At 35.2% G+C, this 19,933-nt stretch overlaps 3 protein-coding genes across 5 annotated transcripts; 1 reads left to right on the forward strand and 2 right to left on the reverse strand.

Moving 5' to 3' along the window:
- Positions 1–1,342: 1,342 nt before the first annotated feature.
- Positions 1,343–9,541, reverse strand: LOC104898029 (protein WVD2-like 7). 3 transcript variants are annotated; one of them, XM_010685026.4, is made up of 10 exons: positions 9,345–9,541; positions 8,695–8,767; positions 7,484–8,437; positions 6,795–7,226; positions 6,585–6,649; positions 6,298–6,372; positions 4,803–4,899; positions 4,591–4,659; positions 3,345–3,455; positions 1,343–1,763 (listed from the first exon to the last, which is right to left on the reverse strand). In XM_010685026.4, the coding sequence occupies exons 2-10, from the start codon at positions 8,734–8,736 to the stop codon at positions 1,746–1,748; spliced, it is 1,863 nt and encodes a 620-aa protein (XP_010683328.2). In that variant the 5' UTR covers positions 8,737–8,767; positions 9,345–9,541; the 3' UTR covers positions 1,343–1,745. The 3 variants fall into 3 exon arrangements, with proteins under 3 accessions (XP_010683328.2, XP_010683327.2, XP_019106086.2); XM_010685025.4 differs by lacking the exon at positions 9,345–9,541 and adding an exon at positions 8,957–9,303; XM_019250541.3 differs by lacking the exon at positions 9,345–9,541 and adding an exon at positions 8,863–8,937.
- Positions 9,542–12,100: 2,559 nt separating this feature from the next.
- Positions 12,101–12,934, forward strand: LOC125498330 (germin-like protein subfamily 1 member 1). The gene has a single exon (XM_048646484.2). It carries the CDS (start codon positions 12,162–12,164, stop codon positions 12,828–12,830), a length of 669 nt encoding a protein of 222 aa, XP_048502441.1. The 5' UTR covers positions 12,101–12,161; the 3' UTR covers positions 12,831–12,934.
- A 791-nt stretch (positions 12,935–13,725) lies between these two features.
- LOC104898030 (UDP-glycosyltransferase 79B6) lies at positions 13,726–15,869 on the reverse strand. The gene has a single exon (XM_048646483.2). The coding sequence runs from the start codon at positions 15,494–15,496 to the stop codon at positions 14,087–14,089; it is 1,410 nt and encodes a 469-aa protein (XP_048502440.1). The 5' UTR covers positions 15,497–15,869; the 3' UTR covers positions 13,726–14,086.
- Positions 15,870–19,933: the final 4,064 nt, after the last annotated feature.

Raw genomic sequence — 19,933 nt, forward strand, 5'->3', positions numbered from 1 at the left:
CTTTGTAAGTTGTAACATTTTAAGATTTTATGAGTTAATTTTTAAAATTTTCTTTAGATAATGCTTTAATCATGGATACAAGACCTAAATATATTAGGGCGAAAATTTTAAATTACATATATTCAAAAATGTAATGAAAACTTAAAATTAAGACCAAACGAATCCGAGTCTGAAAAATCTAGACCAAACGAATCTAGGGCGGATCTAGCTCTATAAAAAAATAAACGAGTCTGGGTCTAACTTCTAAGTCCAGGTAGACTTGACCCGAACCCGCCATATTGCCATCCCTAGACTTTAGGGACTGGGGTTACAAAATATGTGCTATTTTCGAAAAGAACTTCAGTTTGACGAAGTGGGTATAAGGCAAGGCAACGTCCTACTTTCGGTTGTGTTGTTTATTAAAGTAGGGTACTCCCTGCTATTTTGATGGATTTGATGAGTTTGGTTTTCGAAATGAATTGTAGTTGAAAGAGTAGATGTAAGGCAAGGTAGCATCCTACTTCTGATTCTATAATTCGGTTTGATATGTGTAAGGCGTGTCAACATTGAGATGGTTTTGGAATTGATTTGAGATGATTTTTGATGAATTGAATTGATGGATTGATGAATTGCCGCCATGATTTATGTGAGTCTCTTGGGTTGCGATATGGGATTCTCAAACATGGGTGTAAGGCCTTAGAGAGTTAGAGGCATCCATATATATATATACTTCCTCGGTTTCATAATAAATGAAACATTTATTATTTTAGAACGTTGTAAAATAAGTGAAACATACCTTAAATGGAAAAAAGAAAGTGACAAAATGACAAGAGTACCCATTAGTTATATTGTCGTTCGAGAGAACAGGAAGTACCGAGCTCGGTGTTATCGTGCATTGGGAGTATGGCCATTCTTAAACACAGACAATAGAGTACGTAAATCCATAGTTGTTATTTGACATATTCATAGGAAGTGAGTGCTCTTTCTCTAACTAAGAAAATATATACTATTTTGAAATGAGTATTTTTAATGATGATGATATTAAAGTTGTGTACATTATTATTATGCTGTTCTAAATCTTTTGTTGCATGCTTATGTTGTCTTAAGAATGTCATCTTCTTTATTGTTGACTTCTTGTTGTTAATTTGATTGTTATGGTTTACTTAATTCTTTTATGAATCCTAATTGGACCGGGATAATTGTTACTTACACCGGTACAAGAATAAACGTATGAAGATGTTAGCTACTAAGCTGGACAATCACTCGAAATCTTAAAAAACACCTTACGAAAGATGTGGTAGAGAGACAATCAACTTAAAAGCAATGTGAATCACAAGACAACATGAAGCCTAACAAAGGTGCAAACATTAAATATAAATCTTTGCATTCTTCCTCCACTCCATTCATGGTCTCCACAATTATTGATGGACCCAAAAGATTTAAAAGGACCGTCGATACAGTTAATCCTATGTTTTAGCTTAATATTGAAATATAAATATACAACTTTTGCCCTCATTCTTTTTAGGCCATATAAAGCTAAACTTACTTTGCAACTGTTTCTTTATACATCTAGCTCTCTCGATGACAAATCTATTTACTCCCCTCCAAAATGATTATCTCCGTGATACACCATTTGAATACAAGTTTGAGATCAACTCCGTTTCATAATGATTATAGCTGCGAATTGCGATACACCATTTGACTATAAGTTTGAGACTTTCCCGAACCCATGCTTGCTTCTAAAGTCGCTCCAATCAATCAGAGACTTAGATCTTGGCATCTTCCTGCATGAATAATGCTCGGTATATGTAAATCCAGTATAACTTCAGAGCTATGTGATGAAAGATTTTATTCATAAAAAGTACTAAAAAGTAAAAATAGAAATTCTATATGTATAAAAGAGAGCCATAAACACACAGCATTCCCCCGATTTTTGCATTATCACCTTATGTTACTCAGACACGGATTGAGTGTCTACTCGGATACGGGTGTCCAAGTGTCCGACTCGGCTATTTTGTAGAAAAAAGTCAAGTTATTAGTTAACAATGAAGTATCCAAGTAAAGTGTCGTGTCGGACACGACACGACACCCCGTTTTTGAGGTAAGTGAAGGAGTCAAACTACACATCCCAAGGACTATTAAGTAGGTGAAGTGGTTTAATGCCCCAGGCCCCAATTTACTTCAAGCTGCAGCTATTATACTCCACTTGTAATGCTACTATTCTCACCCTTCTTTGACTTATTCTCCTGTGTCTGTAATCCCAATTTCTTCTCCTACCTGAAGTCATTCATCTTATGGCCTACATATTTCAACTAGGGCGATACTGTCATGCAGATATCATAGAGCTTGAGTTTGATTGCACATCTTAAAGATCACCTTGATCTAGGTTTTTTTGACAGTAATCTGTAAACTATCTTACTATGTTTATCACTGTTTACCATCTTACAGGAAGGGTTGCTCCCCCAACCCCCACAGTCCTACAAGCTAATAAGCTAAATTTTTTACTCTCTCCCCTTCTCACCACTTCCCTTTTTATTTGGCGAGGAAGGGATGTGGTTGTTGTGTGAGGATGGGATCAGCATGCTGTGTGAGGACAGCTTTTTTAATGATCAAACTTCAGGTAAAATCATGTAAATGATATCTTTAAACTATGCCACTCAACCTCGCGTGTCAAACACAAATAAAAGTCCATGTCGGAGACTAAGTATCGACGATCCGACACGGATCTTGAGGGACATTGAAGAGTCCGAGTAACATAGTCTTTAATCATCAGTAAATAAAAATTACAAAAAGTTGATACATTTAAATATTTCTATTGAGTCAAATCTAACAAGATCCTACTTAGAATTTGTTTCTTCTTTTTTTAAAAGAAGACTTTGTTTCTTACATAAAAATCACAAACGATGGTGAAAGTAAAGTATATGAGTAGTGCAAAAGTACAAAGTGTGAAAGAGGAAGTACACTTTCTTTCAATTAAAATGGAAAACCATAATAGTCATTTGGATCATGGGAACTCAAAGAGGCTACAGGTCATAAGGCCCCCCCCCCCCCCCCCAACCCAACCAAAAAAAAACTTTAGATGACAGGTAGAGTCTTCCATAAGACCATAACAATCTTCTCACAGGGTCTAGTACACAAGAAAAAGTTTACTTGTTTGCATAATGAATTGTCATTGCAACGAAAATTTAGAAATTCACTCTTAACTATACGGTCCCATCCCATTAAAAATCGAGATAGGAGATAGTTGGGCAAATAAAGAAGAAAGATATTCCTGTGGTAGTGTGACAGTGATTGGGTAGATTCTGTGCAAAGTATCTAGTATCATGAATCAATCATCTCTAATAAGGAAAACTCCAAAGGCATACCTTACGTACTGAACCTCTCAAGAATCCATGTCCCTGATTACAGCTTGATGATAGCTTGGTCTTAGGATTGTTTCTGTGACTTGGTTTTCCGACTTCTGCTGATTTCTCTACCTGCATAAAGCATGATTTTAAGATCTCTATAATTTAAAACCAATTAGAACTTCTTAAGTCCAAGATGAGAATAATTTTCAGACGGAATACATTGCATAGACAACTGAAAGTAATAACTCATCAAGGAGATAAGTGACCCGCTATACAATTCGTTTAGCATAATACAGAGCCAAAAAGCACATGTTGCTTGTTTATTCATCTCAATGAATAAGCACAGTAAGTAGAGAGGCAGGCACATAAATTGAAGTTTCGCATCTATAGGTCTTGTCAGAATATCAGGAAAAGACTACAGCTAAATGGTTGTGTCCCTAATTACCCACTGTTTTACCTCACTCATGTTGGGTAATGATGTGGAGATGGGTAAAGATGTGTTGCTGTGAGCTGTGCGTGTGTATGGAGCGTCATGTGTAGAGGTGTGTGGATTGACGAGGATGTAGAGAACCAGCCCACAGCTCCTCGTTCGCGCCCGCAGAAAGCTCCAAGTGCCCAGCAGCCTCGCGTGACTGCCAAGCCGCAGGGGAAGCTTGCGCCCGCAGGAGATTTTGCCCAGCCCGCACCCGTGGGATACAGCGCACAGTTGTAGTTTTGTCGAGGCTTTGTGCGTGTTCTCTAGGTTAATTAGTTTTCCTTGTTCAAATAGGATTCCTAATTGTTACCCTAGTATAAATATGTTGTAGCCGTTATTGTTTATTTAAGGCCAAGCCAAGCATAGTGGTTGGAGAGAAAAAGCCAAGATGTGATGTATTTGGGTGAACACGGGTTCGGTTCGGGTCGGATCTTGGGGATGCATTGATTCATGGTTTTTCTCCCGATTCTCGAGTTTCCACGTTAAATCTTTCTCGAGTGACCTTTATTGTTGTTTCTTGTGTTAATTCCGAGTTATTATTGCTTGCGAATACATAATTGAGTATGTCACCGATCCCAACAACTCACATAATGATGAGTTATTATTATGAATGTTAAAGATTAGCACATGAGACTTGGGAGCAAAAGTAGTCAAAATTAAGTAAAGAATATGTTCAAGGGAAGGTTCACTAATGGGGGAGCCTTCTTAAGCAGCTCCGCAGACTCCTGCACATTCATTACTAATGGTAGAACCGTAGAATCATATTTAAAAACCACCAAGGATGCACACCTTGAATTTTGATTGAAGATGGGTCTTCCCAGAATCTTTGATGTTTTTTTGCTCAAGCTTCTTCGGGATCTAGTAGACAAGAAATCGCATGAGGGCAAGTGAGCTATACATATTAGGGAGTAAAGAAAGGTAGGCATCACAACAAAAAAAAGAATATTTTGATATATTTTATCAGTTTTCATGGGTATAGAAAGGTTATCCAGAATAAATACCTCTTTCTGTTGTCTTCCCTGATCTAGACTTCTCGAGCCAAAAGAAACAGATCCAGTTTTACCGTTTCTTTGCTCCACACCAATGTTTTTCGTCAATCTATATTGCAAACAACTAAAATGTCAATGTTCGGAATTCTAGAACTAGAAAAGAAAATGCAGCAGTAACCTTTTTTTTTATCAAAAAACAGTTTTCCCCCTCCCCAGCTCTCTTCGACCTCCCACAGCCCCATCAATCAGGGTGGATAAAAGAGGGAGACAGGTTGAGTAATAAGAAAAAGAAAAGAGCGTTGCAAAAAGAATCATAACACGATGAGGCCACAAATTGGTTATGAAATGGAAATGAATGACACAGAAACCATAATAGCCATAAATCTTTCACAAGTCACATTAGCATAACAGGGTATATGACCCACCACTATCTCTCAATAACCCTAAATTAGTGATTTAGTTCCTTCAAATTGCGGAGTACTTTTTCTGTAGTAAACAAAAAAGAGCATCCATAATTTGGTAGCCTCTCTGCGGCAACCCCCACCACCCAAAATAAAAGTAAACACCTGGGGCCAAAAAGACTATATAAAGATGTGGTAGTGATGGAGAAGAAGAGAAACTGTTCGAAGAGGTATCTTCTTTTTTTTGAAAGGTGTTCAAGAGAGGTATCTTTTTTTTTTTAGGAGTTCAGAAGAGGTATCTTATATGACAACAATTGGCTAAACAAGGAAATTAAGAAAAAATCTTCAGTGACCATCATCTACTGAGTTGAATTGACCTTGTACTCTCTCCTTCCCACAAACATTGCCCAAAGGATTGCTCCATTTACTATCTAGGTGACGTGATCTCCAATATACCCCCTCTACTTTTTCTCCTATCCCATATATAAAAAAGACAATACTACCTACCCATTCAATACAATTCTTAGAAAAAGTAACATAATGGGAATGGTAAGGAACGGAGGGAGTATCAAATGTCTCCGTTTATAGTCTTCTTGAAAGCGTTTCGCTTTCCAGTACTAAAGTTTCTAGAAGTTCTTAATTGTTTTTTCCATAAAAAGCAAAAAACTCCTAACTAATCAGTTTAACCAGTTAACTTTCTCCAATTCGTTCCTGTCATATCATATCTTAAACATTATTTCTGCATACTTACTTTGAGTTCTTAATCACTTTCTAATATTCAACAAATACATATAAAAGATCTAATTTATGTTTCCATTACTTGTGGACTTGTGTACATTTGGGATTCTATATTTATGTGCTCAAGAATACTATATATGTGGTGAAATACATTTCATTGCAATTGGGGATTCATTCATATTCGAAACAAAATAAAACAGAGAATCTTTAGTATGCACAACTAAGCAAACACATTATAATATTTACATGTTTACTTATTCATTATCACTTGCAATAAGCAAGTTGCACCAAGAAAAACTCACAATAAGCATTTTTGTAAACCAAGCATGAATACATACAGCAACTAAGCCAAACTATAAACAACCTACCCATGTGACTGTGATGTCTTTTTCCCTCCTTGTTGGCCAGTAACTGGAACGTGTGCCTTTGCTGCCCTGATGATCCTGTCACAAAGGGGAAAATATAGGGGACATTAACTTTGAAGATCAGCCAATCTAAACAATCAACATAGATGTTAATGTTGCTGCAACCACTCCAATTGAGAAACTAATACTGCATGTCTGCATGCATCCCAGCGCAGCTACGATATAAGCACATAGCTAGGAACATTAATAAGTATTAACACCATGTTGGGAAAAGAACTTTCAGACATTACCCTTCTTTTTTCTTTTGAAGCGTGTCCGGAGTAGAAGGCTTGAGTTCCATCCTTTTGGTGGCAGACTGCAAAAGATACAACTCCATGAAATAAGCTTAATGATGAAAAGTCAAGTGTAATAATCTACCATCACCGTATTAATAATATTAATAAAGTCATGGAAATATTGCCACTACATTTTAGACATAAGCATTCGAAAGAAAGAAATACCTGATTCGTTGCTGCTGGTTTAGGTAAACTAGATGGTGGATGTTGATTGACGTTTTGAAATGTCTTGAAGGCTCGTTTTACGATATCTTTATCTCCCATACTCTCCATGATCAACGACTTTCTCGTTGTTGTAAGTGATCCTGGATCAGAATTAGCCGGTCCCAAACTGAGAGACATGTGCAAGGATGTAGGAAGTATTCGCCTACTTTCAGGTCTACTAGCTTTCTTGCTTGTCACTGGAGTGTGACCATTTTCTTTCTTAACCAAGGGACGAGTGGTGGACTTAGCAGTTTTTATCAACTCAGGCTTTGATGACTTAGGAGTAGATATCATGGGAGACTTTGTCGTAGGTGCAACAGGTCTTTTGGGGATCGGTGATGCTTGTTTTTTCTGAGCATTAGCTGTACTGGTCGTCTTCTTCACCAAAGTTGTCTAATTCCAGGAAAATCAGAAAATAATCAGAAAGACTAAGAAAGACACAAGACACGCTCAGGGTGCAATATGTTGCCTTAAAAATGTTTCAGATAATTTCAGTTGAAATCTTATAAGTTCTAACAAGCTAAATAAGCTTAAATACTTCGACAAGTTCAAATAACTTCAGCATCATTCAGGTAAGAGAACGCACCCTAACTAGATGTTTTTTACTAGAGGGATTTAAGACAAATTAGACTTGAATCCAAAAATAATACCTTCTTCATTCTCGTAGGATCAACCAATTCCACTGGTTTTTTGGTCTTGATCTCTGCCATCTCTCTTTCTTCAACCTTTTCTTGAGGCAATACCTCCTTATCTTGCCATACTCGTGCGGAAGCAGTGTCTTCTTTTACCAATACAGGTTCATCTGGCATTTCAGTTATTACAATCTCTAGACTTAAAACTTCACTTGCATCCTCAAGCTGGGGCTGCATATCTTTGCTTTCTTCAATCAACTCAGCATCATTATCTGGTTCATCAACATGCTCTGGCTGTATATCCTTCTCTTTGTCGGCCACCTCATTCGGCTCATCAATATGCTCTGGTTGTTCATCAATATGCTCTGGTTGTTCATCAATATGCTCTGGTTGTTCATCAATATGCTCTGGCTGTTCATGAATGTGCTCACTCACTTCACCTATGAGATCTGCTACTTCATTTACTCCATCCATGACATGAGCACCATCACTCAGTACATCAATATGCTCACTCGCCTCACTTGTGAAATACTCAACTTCATTGTCTTCAATTATGATGTCAATATGCTTATCACTCACATCACTTGAAAAATCGCTGATTTCATTATGCATCTTAGTTCCATTTTCATCAGCAGAGTTCTCATTATTTGGTCTCTCAAAATCCATATCTTCCTCACCAGTGTTACATATCGAACCAAACAAATCCTGATCTTCTGAATTCATAGACTCGGCTTCCCTCTGCCGTTCCTGATCCATCAACTCGGCTTTCCGAGCAGCAATCTTTTTGTAATGGGCTTCAAAATAGGCCTTCTTTTGAGCTACTGATCCAGGAGTAGAGCACTTCTCAACTTCCTCCAAGTACTTGTTTGTTGGGAAAGTAGACCATCTCTCCCAACAAAGAGAATCATGCTCAAATCTACCAAATGACACTGATTCTTGAAGGCAGGGCATATGTGTAACAGAATCACCCATCTGTTTTTTTTCCACACAAACAACAAAAACTAAAACAACTTTCAACAATAATGCTAACTACTATTATCACAATTCAGTATCAAATACTAATCAACAAAATTTCCAAAACGAAATTATTAAAAGAAAGACAAAAAAAAGCATTGTCATCTAGGATAAACAAAATCTAAAACAAAACATAAAATCTAAAAATTGCAAAAAATTGAAACTTAATCACAAAAAGTGTTACCATAATTAGAAAAAATAATAAATGGGGTTACCTTGTTTTCAACTTTTAGAGTCTCCACTAATGATTCACCCATAGATTGTGCAAAATCTTATCTGATAATGAACCTGTGAGACAGAAAGCCCAAAGAAAAAGGTTAAGAAACCAGTAGCTGGAAGTAGGACTAACACACCATTATTAAGGGATCAGATCAAACACATACATCTGAAATAATAAGAAGCAAGATCACACATGAAGACAAAAAACAAAATTATTTAAGACTAAAATTGAAGATCAAATCAAATATAAGGCCATACCCCATGTGATAATGTTTCTTTCTTGTGCAATGATTTAAACCTTTTCTCAAGTTTTATCTCCAAGAATCTCTCTTTTAAAAAGTTTTCTTTATTCTTTTAAACAAAAAACTTAAACTATATGTCTGCTCTTTTTGGCAGTTAACTACTTCCAGAAGTTACTAAGCTGTAAACCAAACCCCACATGCAATCAACACATGGCAAACAAAGAAAAAACCCAGATCAAATTAAGCAATCTCATTAAACTTGAAGTTGAAAGCTTAAGTAAAAAAAAAACCCCAGTAATTTAAAATGACAGTTGAAAAAAATATGAAATGGGTATGCTATAATTTACTATATTAGTATATTAACACAACCCAGATGAAATTATGGAAAAAGAAGAAGAACCCACCAAAGTTGGTAATAATAAGTCAAATAATTTGAAAAAAAAAAAAGGAAAATAACTATGAGATTGAAGAAAATTAATAGAGTAAAATTGAAATTAAGTGATTGAGAAGGAGTTAATTGAAGAGATGAATATTGAGGAAGAAGAGAGTGAAGGCCCACTTTTGGGGAAGGATTGTAGCGGGGAAAAAGGAGGAGAGAGAGAGAAAGTGAGTGAGTAGTGAGTGGGGACTGAGAGAGGAGGGTGATGGGAAAGAAGCGAAGAACGGAGTGCACGTGACCGGTCTCTTTTACTGTTTTGCATTGCATTTAAGTTTGAAGCGCAATTATGACACACCTTTGTGTGAAATTAAAAGTCGGTTGGTTTATAATACTACAACGAGAACGAGGTGCAATTTCTAATGGTGCACTTCACCTTGGTGTTGCGCTGTACGGTGTACCAGCAGGTAGCACCGTAGCAGCTATGGTATGAGTTTGTCTAGGCAACCAACCGTTTGAGTCTCTTAGGGGACTCAAACGGGGGCAATTTGGTCATTTTAAGCCTTGGAAATTTCACGCGCGTGTTGTTTGGTACCAATGCTAGGTTAGATTGGTACCATTGTCCGAAAATTTTGATACCAAAGTAAGGTTGCTTGGTACCAATCCTGATAACAATGTGATACCAATACCAGGTTATAATGGTACCATTGTGTAACTTTTTGAGTGTTTGAGTCTTTTTTGGACTCAAACAGTTGGTTACCAAGGCTTTCTCGTCTATGGATCCGATTAATTTTGGTCAGATCTTCTTTTCTTTTGAATTAGGGTCTGATCACTTCAAGTCAATGCACTCGATTATTTCAAGTCAAGTACATTTTGAATTAGGGTCTGATCATTTCAAGTGAACGTACGGTAATTTATACAAGTAGAATCTAAGAAGGATGGATAGTAAAGATTTTTTGTTTATATAAACAAATGTTGTATATGAAAAGATGATTTTAAGAGAGAGAATAGAGAATAATTGGTGAAAGAGTATTAATTATAACATTTTGGTTGAATAAACAAAGGAAAAAACAAAATTCAAGAAACAAATAAATGATGGGACACAATTTTTCTAGACAAATTACGGAAAAATATGGAACTAAATATGAAAATGGGAACTATATGTTGGGACATCTAAAATGGAAATGGAAATTATATTTTGGTTTGAAGGGAGTAATATATAATTCAAAAAACAATAATAACAAAAAAAATAAATCTTAAGTGAACACATAAAAAAAACAAATAAGGATATTGTTAATGCAAATAATAGATTAGTAAAAGAACAAAAAAAAAACTGAAATTTGGTTAAATTTATAGCGGAAAATCATAGTTAACTAATATAGTTCGAATTTATTCTAATCGGCTCATTTTGGGCCTACATGAACCGAGTTGGGTCCAAGCCGGTGTGAGTCTCAGACAAATTTCGACTATCGAGCCTACTTCTAGCTCCAGTTGAATCAGTTTTATCATGTGTACCATTAATATGGTATTAAGCTTTTTTTTTAGCTTATTTGACTATTGAAATGAGAAAATTAACAATAATAAGTTCAACATCAACAAAAATGGAGTGATCAAATGGTAATTAAGTTGGGCTAAAATACTAAAATTTTAAAAATTGCATCATTTCTCTCTTAATCACTTTACTTAATGAAAAACATAGGAAGAAATAGTTTACTTGCTATATTAAGTTGAACTTGAAACGATTTATTTTTTAGAATGCTTCTAATGGTTGCCCTCTTTGTAGGTTATGAGGAGAAAGAGTATAAAAGTAATATTAGTTTATTAGGAGAGAGAAAAAATTTGGCCAAGAAAATGATGTCCAGCTCTTCATGATGGACCAAGAAAAAGAGAACCAAAGAAGAAAATGGAGGAGAGAGAAAAAATGGTGGGGTAGGTGAAAGAATGAGAAAGTAATAAAATAATTAATGACCACAAATTATAGGCCACCATTGATTTAGGTGGAGCAAAGGAGGAATATCAAATAAATTGAAATAGAGAGAGTATTTCTTCTTTCTTTTTTTAATTGATGACTTTTTTTATTTGAAAATGTGGCAATAAATGTCCTTTATTTGGCAAAAATAATTTATCTTTTTTATAAGAATGTCATCACAAAATTGTTCTCACATCCATTAAATATAGTCCTCAACTTTCTTTCACTAAATTTTCTTAAGAATTGCGTCATTTCTCTGTTAATTATTTCACTTAATGAATAACGGAGGAAGACATAGTTTACTTGCTACTCCCTCTGTTTCTAAGGCACGCACGATGTTCGAGGCAGAACTTTGATTTGACCATTAATTACTTTCAATTTACGTGGATAAAAAATTTAAAAATTAATATTATTATAGTATATTTCAGATTTATGATTAACACAAATTTTCGTAAAACGTGAATGTCTTATATATTGAAACGCAAGGAGTATATTAAGTTTGAAGTTGGAGCGATTTATTTTTTTAGGTGAAGCGATGGAGGAAAATCAAAATTGATAAACTTGACCACTGGATCGCATTACTAAAACAAAATAGCACATCTTATCATGTTGAGTGGTTGACTACATTATGAAGTTGTATAAATCTGTCACATGATGTCGACTTCTAGACAAACTTACCTTGGATTTATTTATGTTTTGCCTTCTAAGTTTCTCTTTCTAATTTCATTGCCCCTTAAGCTACTCAATTTCCCTCCTTCCCTCACTCTCAAATTTTGGTACAAACATCATATAAAATCACTCTTCATACTCACTACTTATATATATGATGCTCTCTTAAACTTTCCAAAAAAAATAATTACACCGTTACTTTTAACCATGAATTCCAATATTCATCTTAAATTCCTTTTTATCCTCATTTCCTTGTTAATATTAGGCCTAGCCCAAGGTGATCCTGAACCACTCCAAGATTATTGCGTTGCCGATACAACGGGCCAACACTCTTTTTTTATGAATGGACAACCATGCTTGGATCCCGAACTAACAAGCCCAAACCACTTTGCAACCTCAGCCCTATCAAGGCCCGGTAATACGAGTGCAAACCAGTTTGGGTTTAGTGTCATCCTCACTAGCAACCAAAATCTTCCGGGTCGTCGGACCCAAGGCCTAACCTTGGCTCGGGTCGACATTGCCCCTGATGGGCTGGTCCCACCCCACTCTCACCCACGGGCCTCAGAGGTGGCCACTTGCCTCAAAGGGGACATCTTAGTGGGCTTTGTTGATACATCCAATAAGATGTATACCCAACGATTAAGGCCCGGTGAGTCTTTTGTTTTCCCAAAGGGGATGATCCATTTTCTTTACAACGTGGACCAGAGAAGCCCAGCTATGGCTATTTCTGGGCTTACTAGTGAAAATCCAGGAACCCAAATAGCTTCAATTGCTACATTTACTTCTCAGCCACCTATGCCAAATAAAGTGTTGGAAAAGGCTTTTCAGATTGATGGACAAGAAGTAACTCGAATTAGAAATCACCTTCAAGGTTAATTACGTTGATGTAATTAAATTCTATAATCATCTCATGTAATTATTGTATTATACAATTAATGTTTTATCAAAAAGAAAAATTAATGAAGGGATTGATTCTACCTTTTCGCCGAATCATTAACCACATTTTTATATTAGTAACTGAAATTTCTTTTGAGGTATGCTAATTAATAATAATATTATTATCTATAATGATATTAAATTTTTGTTATTTATATGATTATACTGACGATGTTAAAGCTCTAAAAGAAACCTTATCATCTTAGCTCTCAAGATTAACGTCTCTTTCTCCATTGTAGCTTGGATCATACGAAACTTCTTCAAGTTTTCATTAGCCTGAATTGCTCTGATTTTGTGGTATAACATTACATACATGTACTTTTATTAAGATATATAGGTATCTTCATGAAATACAATGCTTCCCAAAAGATACTGGATATATGTGAATGTCCGAGGAAGTTCTTTGTTCATTCATGAGTCATGAGTCATGACCATGCCCAATACTTCTATGTTTCGTTACCGTCTTCGGTAGTGGCCTATTGGCTATTGGGTCCAAACCCATAATTGGTTTTGATCATTTGATGTGGTTGGGTCTGGGTCCGAAATCAGTTTGTGCTATCATCATAACAAAGGTACGTTTTAATCCAATAACATATTATATACTAAAAGTTGTCTTAAATACCTCTCAAAAAAAAGTTGTCTTAAATATAAATCAAATAATTTACGGTTGAAATTACTCCATCTGTCTCTTTTTAATTGCTACATCCTATTTTTCACAGTTTTCGAGACACAACTATAAACCTTAAAATTATAAAAATTATATATTTGGAAAATACATATTGAGATAAATCAAACAAGATCCATCATGACTATGCTTTTCTTTACGTCACATATATAAAAATTAAAAGTTATATATGTTTCATTAGAATTGTTTCGATAAAAATAGGACTTTTTAAAAATATATCCATAAATAACTAGAGTGATTTTTAGTTTTAAAAAAAAAAAGTACATTGAAAGCGATAAAAGAGTAAATATGGAGAATTATATGGAACAACATCAACGAATTACATAAATTATTTGAGAGCTAATGCATGTGGAATCTTGTAAAAAGAAATTTGCATGTGGAATCCTTATTGAACTCAACACATTACACATATTGTTTGAGACCTACGCTAGTGGAATCCTAGCTTATTTAACTCATATAATCGAACCACCTAAGATTTAAACTTATTCCACAAAATATGCATGGAATAAGGTCAAGCAACAAGAGCTTGTAAATAGTTGATGAACCTATCAGTTTCAGCATCCATAAAACCAGGGTCAAGTAATTTGTTCCTCAAATTTTGATGGTTTTTGTTGACCAAACTACTAATCTCACTATCTTGATCCATGACAGATATAAGAGATGTACACAAACTTTCTTTAGACACCCATGACCCATCCTCCCCTCTTTGAACTTCCACAGCCAGTTTCAACTCCTGCGCAAGAATTTTACTATTTATCGCTTGTTCAAATTGTTGTGGGATCAACACTAATTTATTTTTACTCATCAAAGACTCCCATATACTCCCCCACCCACAATGGCTCACAAAGCATCCAACAGATGGATGCCCTAGTATCTCTTGTTGTTGCACCCACTCCCCGGTCACCACCCCTCGCTCTCCAACCCTCTCTTTAAAACCCTCCGGAAACGCCTCTTCCACGGTTGCACAACCAGTAGGGGGCTTGAACGCCACCAAAAAGGGTAATCTAGTCATTTCAAACCCGAGCAAGATCTCTTGGAATTGGGCCACATTTAGCACAGCCTGACTCCCAAAGGCACAAAACACAACCGTTCCTGGGTCGAACTGACTCAACCAGTCTCCCCAACGGGGCTCTAGCTTTTCCTTCTTGGGGTTTGGGAGAAGTAGGAATGGAAGGACGGGCTTGTTGTTGTACTGGGTAGACAAATACTCACAATACTTGCCTTCTATCTCACCATATGTCTTAACAATGATAGCATCGCAACCCTTGAAGGAGTTGGTGAGGCGTTGATGGAAGGTGACTCCCTCACCGTAGGGCATGTATAAGATGTTCTTCACCTCCTTGTCCATGATCAGTGGTGTGGACATAGGATAACCAGGAGGAATATCAGCAACACATGAATCCTCATCATTGACGTCCCTATCTAGATGTTTTGGTGGTTCACGAAATGGGATCATAATTAAAGACGAGCACGCAGCAGAGGTTGTGGAATAGGATACACACTTGGCATTGGACCTACAGGCAGCTACTGCCTCAGGGATCCAGTAGGCAAAGTCGTAGAAGATAATGTTGGGTTGGAGTTTGGAAATGATAGACTCAAACTCGGGACGGATAAGGTCTAAAGCGGTGGCGAGGTGGGTCTCGAGGTGGCAGGGGATGTCATAGACGGTTTCTGTCCCTGGAGGGAGTGGATGAACTGCGGGGATAGTGATTGTGTGGAGTGTGAGGTTAGATAGCGATGGATGGAGGTTGTTTAAAGAAGAAGATTCATCAAGTAATAGTTTTTGTTTTGCCTTGTTAGGGAGCATTACAGTCACTTTGTGACCTCTCTCTGCTAATATGTTAGCTAGGTGCATAAATGGAATTATATGCCCCATGGCCAACCATGGATATATCACTACTCTCAGCTGTTTTTCCTCCATGTTCAATTTTTTTGAGCTAGGCTGGAGTACTGTTGTTGGCCTTTTAGTTTTTCCTTCAATTTATGGACTTGTGGTCTCAACTGCACTCAACCGGAATGCTTTTAATACTTGCAAGTTGCAACGTCATTTACATTCACCATTCACCATTCACCATTCACCAGGGCCTCTATTTGTACCTACCTACCAAAATTAACACGTTGGCCCCTTATTTGTACCTACCTACCAAAATAACATAGGGCCCAACTTGGGTATAGCCATTTATTTAAGGGTATGACATTGGGCTAGAATAAATTCAAAAGGCATCCGATAGATACGATTGTCGATTGGTAAACAATTTCATGGGTAATTTTTTTTTTTTTTTTTTTTTTGAGGATAAATAAAATCTAAAACAAAAGATAAAATCTAAAAATTGCAAAAAATTGAAACTAAAACACAAAAAGGGTTACCATAATTAGAAAAAATAATAAATGGGGTTACCTTGTTTTCAACTTTTAGAGTCTCCACTCTCCACTAATGATTCACCCATAGATTGTGCAAAATCTTATCTGATAATGAACCTGTGAGACAGAAAGCCTAAAGAAAAAGGTTAAGAAACCAGTAGCTGGAAGTAGGACTAACACACCATTATTAATGGATAAGAAATTGAGAATAGAGTAAAATTGAAATTAAGTCATTGAGAAGGAGCTAATTGAAAAGATGAGTATTGAGGAAGAATAGTGCAGGTTGTAGCGGGGAAAAAGGAGAAGAGAGAAAGAGAGAATTGAGTGACTAGTGAGTGGGGACTGAGAGAGGAGGGGTGATGGGGGAAGAAGCTACTCCAAGAACGGAGTGCACGTGACCGGTCTCTTTTACTGCTTTGCATTGCATTTAAGTTTGAAACGCAATTATGATATACCTTTGTGTGAAATTAAAAGTCGGTTGGTTTGTAATAAATTTTTTCCTTGCATAATACGATTTTCAGAAATATACCAAAAAAAAAAAAAATATCTGCGTATCGTCCACGTAGGACGGCACCCAAGAAACTGTTTTTTTTTTTTGCCCATGTAAACCGCTACTCACCGTTACCCTGAGTAGCGGTTTACCTGGGCAAAATGTTGCAAGCACATATCAAACTCTGGAGTTGGGAATTTCAGTAAACTGCTACTTCAAGTAGCGGTTTTACTTAAGTAGAAAACAAAAATCTCGCGTGTCGTCCTACATGACGGTACGCAGGGATTCGTTTTTTTTTTTTTGCCATATTTCTGGAATTTAAAACCCACTTTTGCACTATTCAAGGAAGAAATTCGTTTGTAATACTACAACGAGGTGCAATTTCTATGGTTGCACCTCACCTCGGTGTTGCGTAGAGGTGTCAATTCAGTTCAACAATTGAGTTATGGTTATAACCAAACAGTTCAGTTGATATCAGTTCACTTTGTACCTATTAAAATAATTAGCAGTTCAGTTCAGCTAATAAACTTTTCAGTTCAGTTTAATTCAATTTTTTTCCTTTTCCATTTGCAGTTCAGTTGCAGTTTAAACCAGTTTATCCAAACAATTAAACCAACCAACGGTTGAATCCATAGCAGTTAAAATATATTGCGGCTATCTTCAGTTTCGTTCCAGTTTATTTCAATTATTGACGAAAATCACACAAGTTCGACAAGAATCGCATCGGTTCGGGTAGAAATTAATCACATTCTTATATTTGTTCGGGAAAAATTGAACTTCATGTCGGATTTTGACCAAGTTTTTTTCGGATCCGGTTAAAATTATTGCAACAAATAGGTGTAGTCCGCACTTCCTTTGTTCTGACATTACTATTGGACTTCTGACATGCAACGGAGGAAGTTATGAATGAGTTTGACAATTCATATACTCCCTTTGTTCTAATATGATAAAAAAAATTGTCTTTTGTGACCTTGTACCATTGGTTGGACTTACTTAAAATCACACCTTGCACAATTGTATTCATCAAAGACTTACTTTAGTTTCACATTTTGTCTCTATCTTGCCTTTGTATATGAAACTAATATGACTAGTAATAATTTAGAGAGATAAAAAGAGTACATGTCCAATATTTGTTACATATTTCTTCTATAGACGTTATTACTTGTTTTTTTTTTTGTGGCAAATTCTTTCATATATGTTTTTCAAACTTTTTTTTTCATATATACCAAAACTTAATATAGCAAGTAAATTGGAATAGAGAGAGTAATTTCTTTTTGTTTTTTCTTCAAGTGATGACTTTTTTCATTTGAAAAGGTCACAATAAATGTCCCTTGTTTGGCAAAAACAATTTCCCTTTTTTATGAGAATGTCATCACAAAATAGTTCTCACATTTAATAACTGTGGTCCTCAACTTTCTTTTACTAAATTTCTTAAAAATTGCATCATTTCTCTCTTAATCACTTCACTTAATGAAAAAACAGAGGAAGAAGTAGTTTACTTGCTATGTTAAGTTTGAACTTGAAACGATTTATTTTTTAGGTGGAGCGAAGGAGGAATATCAAGTAAATTGGAATAGAGAGAGTAATTTCTTCTTCCTTTTTTTATTGATGACTTTTTTATTTGAAAATGTGGCAATAAATGTCCTTTATTTGGGAAAAAAAAAGTATCTTTTTTTATAAGAATGTCATCACAAAATTGTTCTCACATTCATTAAATATATTCCTCAACTTTCTTTCACTAAATTTTCTTGAGAATTCCCTCATTTCTCTCTTAATTATTTCACTTAATGAATGACGGAGGAAGAAATAGTTTACTTACTACTCCCTCCGTTTCAAAATATAAGGAATGCACGATGTTCGAGGTCGAACTTTGACCGTTAGTTATTCTCAATTGACGTGGATAAAAAATTTAAAAATTAATATTATTGTAGTATATTTCATGACAGATCCAGCGCTATAATTTTTATAATTTTTATTTATGAGAAATATTTATAGTCAAAGCAATTTTTTGTAAAGTGTGAATGTCTTATATTTTGAAACGAATGGAGTATATTAAGGGCCTGTTCTCCCCAACTTATTTTCAGTTCAATTCAGTTCAGCTCCAATCAGTTCAGTTCAGTTCAGCTCTATTCTTTTATAACCATTTTGTTAAATATTATTATTATGTTGGTATAATTTATATATTTTACTAATTACTCTTATTATTATTATTATTATTATTATTTATTTTTATATCATTACTATTAAGTATTATTATTATTATTGTTGTTGTTTCTATATATTATTTTGTTTATTATAACTTTACTCATTATTATTACTGTTATTATTAGGATGAACATGGTTTAGGTTAAAGCACAAATAAACCCACGTTTTTTAGCCCATAAACCAATCAAATCGCTTCAAGACGGTTTATGATGTAATTTTCGCGGCCCAACCCAATCATTATTTTTATTACTAAATATTATTATATTATTAAATCCAATTATTAAAATAGTAATATTATTTACTTCTTAGATATTATTTTTATTATATATCATCATCAAGTATATTAATATATTAATATAAATAATATAAACTAATTATTATTAATTATCATTATTATCATTAATTATTATTATTAATAATTTATGATTATTAATATTATTTATTTATAACTATCATTTAAAAATATCCAAATTACTATTATTATTATTCATTATTATTACTTATCATTATAATTATTATTTAATATTCATATTATTATTGTTTAAATATTATTTATATATTTATTACATTCAGCTCCAATCAGTTCAGTTCAGCTCCAATCAGTTTAGTTTAGTTCAGTTCAGCTCCAATCAGTTCAGTTCAATTTTGTTCAGCTGTTTTATGCCGAAAAGAACAGACTCTAAATTTGAATTTAAAGCGATTTTTTTTTTAGGTGAAGCGGAGGAGGAAAATCAAAATTGATAAACTTGACCACTGGATCGTTTTACTAAAACAAAATAGCACATCTTATCATGTTGAGTGGTTGACTACATTATGTAGTACAAATCTGTCACATGATGTCGACTTCTACTCTTCTAGACACACTTAGGGCTTTGCTAAACACCGCCCTAGAATTTCATAGTAACGCCCTAAATACGGTACTTTTATACCGTATTTATATACTTTTATTTTTTCTCTCTCCTCCCTTTGACTCACTTCCTAATTTTTTCAGATTTTTTACCCTCCTTCCTCCCTTTTCTCTCCCATCTTCTTCCACTAACCACTATACACCAGTGCCACCACACAACCACCGCCGCACCACCGCGGGAACACGACTGCACCACCACCACCGGAACACCTACCCCGACATAACACCACCGCATACCCCACCATCACCCCCTCTGTTTTATTTTTCAATTTACAGTGATTTTTTTTGAAATACTTGTTAGTTTTTGTGGTTTGATTGAAGCCTCAATTTTTGGATTTCCGCTGCTATAATCATTGAGAATATCCTTCTCGCCAGAGATCTCGTCGGAATTCTTC

This window comes from Beta vulgaris, chromosome 6, assembly GCF_026745355.1.
Source record: "Beta vulgaris subsp. vulgaris cultivar EL10 chromosome 6, EL10.2, whole genome shotgun sequence".
In the NCBI taxonomy this organism is placed as follows: Eukaryota; Viridiplantae; Streptophyta; class Magnoliopsida; order Caryophyllales; family Amaranthaceae; genus Beta; species Beta vulgaris.